The 12000-nt window shown below is 35.7% G+C and overlaps 1 protein-coding gene across 8 annotated transcripts in view; it reads left to right on the top strand.

The window, feature by feature from the left end:
* LOC127988299 (dedicator of cytokinesis protein 3) overlaps positions 1-12000 on the top strand; it is a 170445-nt gene that overhangs the window by 99206 nt on the left and 59239 nt on the right. For all 8 annotated transcript variants that reach the window (XR_008161612.1, XM_052590960.1, XM_052590964.1 and 5 more), the window contains 3 exons: positions 2284-2432; positions 5516-5600; positions 11031-11072. Coding sequence is in view for 7 of the 8 variants with exons in the window: in XM_052590960.1 (XP_052446920.1) it covers positions 2284-2432; positions 5516-5600; positions 11031-11072 (276 nt within the window). In the remaining variant the exon portion in view is untranslated. The remainder of the gene's footprint in view (positions 1-2283; positions 2433-5515; positions 5601-11030; positions 11073-12000) is intronic.

Consider the following 12000-nt stretch of genomic DNA (forward strand, 5'->3'; position numbering starts at 1 on the left):
AGGAGTCTGATAAAGTGTTAGCTGGTACCAAACCATGGGCAGCAGATTATTTGAGTCAGTTGGTCAGTTTGAAATCAGTAAACATAATTTGGTGTGCTTGGGTCAACTCTCGCTCAGTCGATTGTAGAAAAATGTCACTTCGCTCCTCAACCCACAATGACCTGAATTTTACCACAGGGAATTTGACAACAAATTGTTAAAATAGTTACAACACAGTTGAGGGTTATCAAATTATAATCAGAGCAACAGAATACAAGCATACTGAGAAATTTAAATTGACAGTAATTGTCTTGAAATGTATTGTTGAAGGCTGCGAGTTTGTTACAAAAGTGACATTTTGATAGCTGTAGCTGAATTTAGAGATGCAGTGTGTTGAAGAGAATGGTTATGTCTCTGAATTTCAACCATCAAATTCCCCCAGAAGATGCTAGTATACTTCACTAGCAAACTAGTCGATTGTCAGGAGACTAGATGACTACAATAGATGCCAAACTATTGAGACTACCCTGGTCAGCTAACTTCACCACAATGTAGGTCCATCAGGTACTGTATACCAGCAGCAAACAAGCACTAACCAGCATTAAACATCTTGGACCAATGTAAATCCAGACTAGTTTAGTTAGCAGGGGATTGGAGTGCATTGGTTTTCCCACCAAGCTGCTTAACAAGCAAATTATGCAAGACTATCCCGATCAGCCAGTTTATCCAAAAAGGCTATACTGGTCCACCAGCTAAAGCAATACCAAACAAGCACTAACCAATGTGCACCAGGTTGAAATATCATAGGAATCCAGCATTGTCTGCAAGCATGAGATGCTGGAGTGCTGGTTTTCCCCCCAACTTCATCAAAAACGCCATGCTGGTCTACCAAGAAAACCAGCCCCAAACCAGTATTAAACAATATAAACCAACTTGGTCCAGCATAGAAATTCATAATGGTTTTTATCTGAAGATTCTGTCTTAGTTTCCACCATAGTCTTATCGCTCTGCTCATCCTAACAGGAAGTGGACTTATGGTGCGATCTGCAGCTGGTCATTGAGATTCTTCTCCAAGAATCTCACCATTGAGACTAGCATGAAAAGATTCACGCTGTTCTGCTTGTGATTGCATGAGGAAGGAGTAATTATTGATGCCACCATCAGTCTCCAGTGCCAGGAGCAACCAGAAAAAAGGGCTACATCCAGTACAGAAGTAAATACGACAGGGAATTTGATGGATGTGGCTTTTACTTGAATGTACAAATCCCATCTGATTTCACCATTAACAGACTGTGGAATGACATAGTGACAGATGCTACATACAGTATGTGGGTATCCAGGGGGAACATTCTAGTGTAAACTCCACATAATCCTTCTTTGTTTTCAAGAGCACGTCAAACTCAAGTTCTGAGGTTTTTTCGGTGATGGAGGGCGCTAGAGACCACACGCACAGGCGGCACAGCATGTTGGTGTGACAAATGCACAGATCTGTCTTCTGCAAGTCTCCCCAAGGGCCCATGAGGGAGTCGTTATCATCCATCATACACAAACTTGGAGGGGAAGCCTTGCAGTTTGGGACATGTGCTTAGATGATGCTCAGTGGTTGTTCCTCTTCTTTGACTGTCTGTGGCTTTGATTACCTACAGTACTGTAATTCCATGTGAAGGCAGCATGAAATGCCATTCACACTGACAGTGATTTGAAGGAAGCTTGAATTTACTTAATTCAGTGACAAATAAAACAAAGTTACGTAGAGTTGAGAGAATTATTTAACTAAAAGCTAATTTACACTACACTGACAAATGATGACAAGCCGCAACAGACGTTCGTTATGTTGGACCAGTGTGTTACCAATGTAGTCATCTATTTGCAATTGTCGGTACTACTTTTGACAACTAAACCGTTAATTCGCATTTATTCATATTTATTAGGTGATTGAATATCTGAGAAGTGACGCACTGTAATCTGTTGATTGTTGGACATGGACATGGTAATATCATGCCATTCCACCTTGAAGTACTATAATAATGCCATGGTGAATGTATATGGTAATATTTGCAGTCTTTAAGGAGCCATTCAATTTCAAGTATTACGATATTCTGTAGTACAGTGTCATGTACAGTGTATAGTACTTAGTAAGTGTGTATTGTAATTTGCACTGAATGTACTTGCAGAATGATTGTTTACTTGCACTATAGTATTTATTATATTAGACTACTGTACATTTCCCTGTCAAATTTGAGGCAAGTTTGTCATGTATGGAAAAAATAAATGTTTGCTTTTTTTTTTTTTCTCTCTCTACAGAAGCATAAAGTCGATCTCTTTTACAAGCTCCGTCACGTGATGAACGAGTTGATTGATCTGAGGCGACAACTGCTTTCAGGCCATCTGACCCAGGATCAAGTCCGTGAAGTCAAACGCCACATCACTGTACGACTGGACTGGGGCAATGAGTGAGTACTTCTCTTATACATCCCAGAAAATGCCCGGAACAAATTGAAATGAAAAAAATTGCCTTAAATGTGATAAAGGTTATTAATGTTAGCCATTATGGAAACTTCCACCATAAGACTCCTCTGTCTCTCCAATTCACCACAGCGCCATTTTGGAGAATATGAGATGAACGCAGGCAGCGTACGCTCTTCTGTGTCAGCCGCGCCACACTGATGTGGTGTTTTCTTTCAAATCAAAGTGTAAATACAAGGAAGAAAATGTATCTATGTGGAGCGTGTTGTTAACAATGTTAGCCATTATGCTAACTTCAACCATGGGTCTAAATCAAGTGAAAGAACCCCCAAAAAAGATGCCTTTACGCTTTTGTTTGCAATGTTAACTATCATGGTAACTTCCCCCATAGGTCTAAAACTGGTGGAAGAACCATCACAGATGACGTTAAGGTGCTGTTACCAACGTTAGACATTATTCTAACTTCCACCATTGCTCTTTTAATATTTCTGCACTCTTAAGCCCCGTTCAAACCAAGAACGATAACTATAAAAATAACTATAAAGATAACGATATTCGCGTCCACACCAGCAAACGATATTGTCTGTTTATTCTGAGCGCACGTGCGTCTGCCGCTTTAAATCCTCGAGCTCGTTATAGATACTGTTTCTGTATGCCTTTATCGTTATAGTTGTAGTGTGGACTCTGCTATTCTTTAATATTGAGAACGATTTTTAGAACTATATCTTTATAGTTATCTTTATAGTTATCGTGCTTGGTGTGAACGGGCCTTTACTCTTTTGAAATACACCCTATTATACAAATCTATAGGATTGTCATGCATTTGTTCCACCTTCAGAATAACTCATTGAGATTAATGTTCAGCCGTGGCATGCTTCACTCAACTAAGAAGTGTTTAAATAAGCTCATTTGCATCATGGAGCTATGCCAGTGATTTTAATGTGTTAGAGGCCAAGGCCTCCTGATCGTGGAGTCAAAGTAAAAACGCTAGAGATGTATCACTGTGGCTTTTTCATCACCCTAAATCGGCTTGACCCAACTCTGTGAAGGATATGAGGAGAACATGAACATATGTCATTCACAGCCTGGTTATTTTGAATTATGCTGAGATTTCAAATGCAAACTTTAAGGACACACAAACCAACACAACACAAGGTTGAGTTTTGTTTTTCTCTAATTGAGAGTAAATTGATTTTTCACTGCACTGAAAGTCGGTGGTGTTTGTTTTTCAGATACTGCCCCCCTTTTTAACCTACACAGTTGTGCAATTCTTCAGCTTTTGAGTTTTGAGTGTCAGTAATTACAGTTCTTGCATCATTATTTCATCCTTTTGAGGTTTTCAAATGTTTTATGTCCCGTATACATTAGCCAATCCTGCAAATTGAACTTTCAGTCAGCTGCAAATGACATTTACGATACTGTACGACATTTACTATACTGTTAAATAAAATATTATGTTTTAATACACCAGACCTCCAAAATTAAAGTCATGGGGTTCACCACTTTTAGCGATAAAATACCAAACCAACAGGATTTTAGAGGTCAGATGATCCAAGCATTGCAGTGTATGAGCATCTGTGTCAAGTCCATGTTGACCGCTCATCCCTCTTCTTCAAGGTCACCTGAAGACTCACTTCTGTGATGAGGCACTTTGCGGTTCTGGGCTTTCAGCGGTACATCACTGCCAGGTCTTCAGATCAGCAAACTAGGAGATAATTGAGCAAATGGGATGAAATGGATTTGAGATGGGAGCACTTACCGATAAGTTCTATAAATACCTGAAGGATGAGTTGAAGAGCATCTCGAGTGTTTTTCAAACAATCTAATAATGTTTTCATTATGCCTTTCTCAGGTTATATCAATTTTCTTAAGGTGATCTTGCGTTTTTTGACAAGTGTCACTGTTACTATCATTTTCTGTAATATATTTGTTACAATATTTTGTGTTTGACTGCAAGAGAGTTGATTCCACCTCAATAACAAGACATTTTATATATTGCTTTGACGTAGCAAATTAGAAGCATTCACGCTGCGGTTGTGGAGTATATCAAGCTTGTCATTGCTAAAAGCACTTAATTGTCACATAATAAGTTCATTACTGTCTGTTTACACAAAGTCATCAACAAATGGATTTATTTATGCTCTGATACAAGCCAATGATGCAATATCTCTCTGGAGAACTAATTTGCATTGAGATATTCAGAAAATATGCAGATTTATAAGCACATGCCTGCTAGACAGGGACCCTGGGTGATGCTAATGCTAATGCTTTGATCCAGAGAACAACAACCTGAGCAAAAGAACTAGCAACCAGCCAAATACCCTACCAACAACCTTATACCTTATCAATATAACAGCTGTTTTAGTTTAGCGTTAGCATTACTAAAATTATTTCCTTCTGTTTACTACTTAATGACTGATATTGAACCACTTGGCAAGTACCCCGGACATTTAAATGAATATAAAAATATAGTTTTGTAATAAAAATGTGCATTTAAAAAAACGTTCTATGTGAATTTTCAATCAAAAATGGCATTATCTTTTATGTGTTTAGTTGCTAACCCACTTACTTAATGCTAGTCTGTGGGCTACTCAAGGTGTTGATTGGGTTTTATTTACATCTGGGAAATCTGAGAGAAGAAATGTTTATGTTATATTAAGATAGATTATGGCATGCCATCACTTTCATTATTAGGTTACGAGGGCAACACCTGTTTCTATAGCTCTACACTATGACAGCTGCACGTAGCGCTAACGCTAGCAGTTTTCTGTGCGTCTTTACCATATGAGCCTCTCAAAATCTACAGCTCTGTGTGGTTAGACCTGGAAAGAAGTGTGGAAAATGTGTCTAGAAATGTTCATATGTCATGTTTTCCATCATACCGCAGTGTAGCATATGACAATGTAGCAATTTATGGATAAAAAAAGATGCTGCATAGCTAAATGCCTGTGACAAAAGGTGGACACCACAGCTTGACAGCTTCTGGTCTTTTATTATCCGCAATATTAAGTACTTCAGTCTTGAGGAGTCTATGTTAATCTGAGTTCTGTTGTTTTCTTGTGTTCAACAGACACTTAGGCTTAGATCTGGTGCCCAGGAAAGAGTTTGAAATGGTTGATGCGGACCAGATCAGCGTTTCTGATCTCTACAAAATGGTGAGTACATTGACTGCATCTCAATGGGGTTTTAATGGATGCTTTTTCATCGCTGAAGCAGTAAATGACTATAACGTCCTCTGTTGGATGTTAGGAAAACATATAATAGATATTTTTGCATTATGATTTATAATTCATACAAATTGCAAATTGACTATTTATGAGATGCTTTTGCATATGACACTATACAGATGATGCACTTACGTGTGCTTAATGCAGAGTTCCTATTTGCTGAAATATTTGCTCATAGCATTTTGATTTTACAGTTCTGTTTTAAATTTGTAAGTATGCATATAAAAATAAAATAGACTGATTGTAGATTGTACAAAAATAATATGAATCATTTTTTAATAAATATATTTAGGTTTTTATTTAAATGTGAACTATTAAAATAAAAAAAAAGACTGTGACTTAAATTCTTAAAGATTTGTTCAGCATACAATGAAGAATGATTAACAGTCAGTTCATTATCTTTCATAAATAATGCAAAAATAATCAATAAAGATTATTATTACATGATGCGAAACAAATAAATATAACAGTTTTATGATATTAAATTATATTTGACATTATGATATTATGATATGATTGTGTGTGTATATATATATATATATATATATATATATATATATATATATATATATATATATATATATATATATATATATATATATATTGACTAATTATGCTTGTGTTTTATAATTTCTATAAAAACTACGTACAGATATTTTTGCATTTTAATGCCATTTATTTTACTTCAATATTTTAAATATTACAGTTTAAATTTTCATTTATATGGAAACCATTACAAGTAAAAAGAAGACTGTTACTTAAATTCTTAAAATATTTCTTAAATATACACTGAAAATTAATTACATTTCAGGTCGCTATTTATTTATGATCACAAAACAGTTTTAATAGTAGTAATAATTATCTGTATTTTGGTGTGTACTTCTTAATTTTCAAGTGTTTTTCTTGCTTTGAATTACAGCGAGTTGTTCAAAATGCGTTTATTAATATGTGAGTCATCCGTGTAAACTAGAGCAGGAATTAGTGTTTTAATGTATTCCTGCAACTGTTTTGCATATGTGCATAATGCAGGCATAATGTGCAGATGCTGCCAAGTTCCCACCTGTAGAATGAGCTGAACAATTAGACAGCCGAAATGTTTTAAACACTCCATTAGAGGGCAGATTCCCAAGATGCCTCATCAGAATGAATCATTTACATATTCTTTGTTTATTTTTTCAGAAAGCCCCATAGCGTATTTTCAGCTTTATGGAGCAGGTACCCTTTGGATTTTAATAAGAAACAATATTGGAAATTATAAAAGAAGCTTTTTTAGCTTTTGATTACTTTTTTTTTTACCCTCTGTAATTCACTTTATTCTCTAGACCGCTGTTTGACTATGAAAAGGTTTTATTGGAAACAGGTTTCGACACCAGCATCTGTTGCTAACAGGTGTTTTGGATGGCAGCTTGTAGAAACGCTGCTAATACTGTACAGTTATTTATTTCACACGGATGTGACACTTTTTCCATGATGTCTGCACAGGTTTGTGCCATATGTATCTATGTTTGGGTTTGTGTGGGACTGGATTTTTGTTCAATATGGCAAGGGCTAGATTTACCTCAGTGCTGTACCTGTATTCTGCAGTTAAGGAGATATTATATATATATATATATATATATATATATATATATATATATATATATATATATATATATATATATATATATATATATATATATATGTATGTGTGTGTGTGTGTGTGTATATATATAGCTTTTTCCAAAGGCTGCAATCTAAAAGCAGCTGTTAGAAACAGTTTTCAATAAAACATTATCATATATAATTTAAAATCTACACATACACAAGTTTAATATGATTAATTCTTGAAAAATAATAATTTAATGTGATTAAATATTAGCTTGTGTGTTTTTGTTTGTTCGTTTGTTTGTTTTTTTCAGTTTGGCTGTAAAAATTTGTATCAGCACTTCATGTCCAAAAAAAAGCTTACATTGTAAATATTATATTTAATATATCACAATATATCACAATAAAATATTATATATTTTACTAATAGTACAACAATATCATTATTAAACAACAATATCATTATTATTATTATTGTTGTTGTTTGTTGTTGTTATCATTATTACTACTGTTGTTGTTGTGTATTTATCTTTTGTTAAATTCATAATATTAAATGTTTATAATATGTACAGTTTATTGGTATGATTAAAATATTAATATTATTAAATATATTAATATTAATAATTTTTTAAACATGCAAATGCCAACAGTGACTTCCATTTTGAAGCAAATTAAGTTGAATCTGCGCTTTGAAATGAATCGGAACGTTAAAATGGATTGTATTTCTTAAATCCACCTGCATTTTTATCTCTAGGTTTAAATTAGAGATGTTATTAATTGTTATGTAAAATATTCTTTTAGTCTTTATGAAACTTAAAACCTGTTAAAACAATTGTGATATTCCTGATATTATTTAGTTTCATATGGGCAACGTTTTTCCTTCAACCGTTGAAGATACAAAGTTAGCGAGAAGGGTAAAGAGGTATAGCATTATAGCCTAGCATTTGAGCATTTGAAGAGGTTTCACTAACTTTTTGGGCTAAATTCAGAGGAAGAGCAAACACGCTCGGGTAGAGTAGCTGAATCTCGATTCGATTTGAAGTGCACTAGCCAAATGTTGAGGTCAGAGAGAGATCTGTATAGCTCAATATGTGGGAGGCGGAGGAGTTTCACACAAATACCAAAAATAAAGAAAGAAACAAGCTCTTGAAGAGAACACAGAGACAGAGATGTGAGAAGACTTTTACTTGGCCTCGGGCAGAAGAGAGCACTGAAGCTGCAGAGACTCGAGACCTTTCGTTTTCGGAGAAGTTGCTGCTGAATTGTCTCTAGGGAAGCAGAAGATAGATTAAATCAAAGAGCCGAGCTTTTCTGGTTCTGGATTTACACGTGCACTGTTCACACACAGTTTACTCAAGCTGTCTGTTTTCTCTTCAATTTCTATATTCATTCCATCAGTCTTTGGCTTTTGCAGTTTACAGTTTAATTTTGACTTGAGATTTTTGCATTGTGCGTTGTGCCCTTGAGCAAGACACTTGCATTAAGCATCTGTCAGTCCTTTACGTGCAGGGATGTACAGTAACATTGTATAAATAGTGTCTGCTAAATGGGTAATATAGCTTTATTTCACAAAAGAACTGTACACATATATGAGTTAGTCAGGGACTGAAGTCTCACAGAAGCATGCTGTAACATGGTTGTACAATCTGCCAGGCTCACAGTGCCGCAAGGCGCTATTTTAGATTAATGAGTCCCGCCAGGCACGCGTTTAGCCTCCCTGATGGTGAAAGTGAGAACAGAAGGAAAGATATTTGTTTTCAGACATTTCTCAGTTCGTCCTGAAATCCTCCACTGGGTTTGCAAATTAAACTCTACTTCACTCCCTCGTTGTCAAGCACTATATCAAGGAAATCTCACTTTTTATCTCGAGATATGGTTACAGCTTTGATGATTCCTTTACCTGGTCCTTCATTTAAAGGTCATTTTAAGGGATTTTCTAAGGAAAGCATCACTATGAGCAAACATCTCTAGAAAACACTCAGAACCCACAACTGCAATGGACTAGCAACCGTCCAGAACACCTTAACAATGACCAGCAATGCCCTAGAAACAACACTCAGATCACATGGCTAACACCTTGCAATGCCCTAACAACCATCCAGAGTACCCTAGCAATCACAACATAGAAATGAGACCACAATTGCCCAAAACAGCCTAGTAATCACCAAGCATCAACATAACAATAATGAGCAACCAACCAGAACACCCTAGACGCAACATAGTCACACCTTATCAACCGCCTAGCAATGTCCTAGCAACCACCTGAAAAAAAGAAACACCCACTTAGAACACCTTGACAACCACATAATATAGTTTTGGTACCGCCTTAACTAGATACGATTTAAGTACCAGACTGCCTTTTTCGAGAACCAGATTAGCTTCTACTCCGGAGCAGGATCTAACCAGCACAACTGGTACTAACCTTGACATAAGTAGACATTGATTGGCCAGACGGGTTCGAACACTCCCTCACCCACCATGATTTAAAACGCTGTGTAACATACTGTAAACTTTGTGTCAACTTATTTTTGCAAGTATGATGAACAGCAATAGATGGACGGATGCTGAAGTGCAGGCACTTGAAGCAAATGTAGCACTGCCAGTTGTCGTTGGAGATTCTTAATCCTATGTGAAAGACCCTATAGTGACATCATGTCACTCAGAACACCCTAGCAACCAACCAGAACACCATAGCAACTGGAAAGCAAAGTACTAACAAACACTGAGAACACATTAGCAACCACATGACATTCAAGTCACCGATAAAACCCTAGTAATGCCCTAGCGACAAACCAGAACACCCAAGCAAACAATCAGAACACCCTGGAAACTGAAAAGCAAAATACTAACAACACCTTAACAACCACATAGTGATGTCAATCCACCCAGAACACACTAGCAACTAGAAAGCAAAGTACGAACAACTGCTGAGATCACCTAAGCAACCAACAAGTGATGTCTCTCCACCCAGAACACCCTAGCAACCAACCAAAACTCCCTAGCAACTAATATGCAAAGTACTGATAACCTCCGAGAACACCTTTGCAACCACATAGTGACATTACTTCACCTAGAATACCATAACACTTAGTTTTGAACTTTAAGATTTAATTTGTATTTTGCGTTCATGAGAATTGCATACCTCTTTTCCCACCATGCATATGCCGATGGGGGTTTCTGTTGAATGCTGGGTAATTTATTCTAAACGCAGTCAAAAGCACTGAAGAGAAAGATGCAAGCTAAGAAACACAGACTCATAAGTCACCCAGGCAAGATGTGTATGTGTGTGTGTGTGTGTGTGTGGGTGTGTGTGTGCGTGTGTGTGTATGTGTGTGTGTGTGTGTGTTTCATGCGATTATGAGCATGTGTTTTCTTTTGGCGTTTGTGCTGACGATGCCTCAGTGAATATGATTAATCTAGATGTAGATATCTCATGAGATATTGCACTGTACATTCATACAGCGTTGTGGGAAAATATTCAAACTCTTAAGCAAGTATCTTATTTACTCAATTCATAATTAATATATATAAAAAAGGAACATAATTTCTTGTTTGATCTGTAATTATTTTAGTGTAAAACAGTTTTAGGTTTGAATATAGCTATGTTGAATGCACCGTATTTACATTATATGTTTCCATTTGAACATTTTTTTTTAAAGGATGTCAGTTACTTTATCTGCTGTCATCATGCTTTGTACTGTATATGCACATAAACTGGATTTAATTATGAAATATGAGCACTGTGTTTCTCTTTCTCTTTTTCTCCATTGACAGCACCTATCCAGCAGACACAGCGTCCAGCAAAGCACAACCCAGGTATTTGTCATCCAAGAAATGCTTTGAGTCATTAACGTACAGAACTTTTTGTAGGTCATGGTTCACCATAGGCCAAAATGTGACATTTTGATCTAAACACATATGTGTTTATGTATAATGCACTTTTTCAAAAATAGGTGATTTAAGCAAGCCAAAAGATTGCAACACTCTGCTATAAGCACTAATGAATATGCATTTACAATATGCAATATGAATTGGTCTTTTTCCATTCAGATGATTTTGTGGATTAATATTGTTTTAAAAACATTATAATATATTTTATTATACTATACAATATAATGTATTTTTGAATGCACATTTAAGATGCAAGAAGTGTAAATAGCAGAGTAATCGCAGGTATCCTTTTATCACCTACATCGCAAAACATTTTCTACTTTTCAATAACCACAAACCACATTATTTTTGAGACCACTGTGTAACAGCATAACATGCTACAATATACCACACCTATAATAACATAACATAACATAACATAACATGTAATGACATGCTGCATCGTATCACACGTAATGATATGACATAATGTTGTGTTATAGATTTACATATTATATTGATAAATGTTATGCAGTGTGTTGTTGTATCATGTTGTGGTATATTGTTACTTGTTATGGTATGGCATGCTGTCCTATTATATGCTGTACTATTCCATGTCATGTGATGTATTATATGTAACATGCTGCTACAGTGTTACATAATATAGTGGTATGTAACATGGTGTTCTATCATGTGATTTATTGTTACATGTTCTGACATGTAATGTGATATATGGTTGTTATAGCATTACATGTTATTTTGTTAGATATTATGCAATGTTATGTTGTTATATCATGCTATGGTATACCATTGCACGTTATGGCATGTCATGTGGTATATCACATATCTTGATATAGTTACATGTTATGTAATG

This window comes from Carassius gibelio, chromosome B22 (assembly GCF_023724105.1).
Source record: "Carassius gibelio isolate Cgi1373 ecotype wild population from Czech Republic chromosome B22, carGib1.2-hapl.c, whole genome shotgun sequence".
Taxonomy (NCBI): domain Eukaryota; kingdom Metazoa; phylum Chordata; class Actinopteri; order Cypriniformes; family Cyprinidae; genus Carassius; species Carassius gibelio.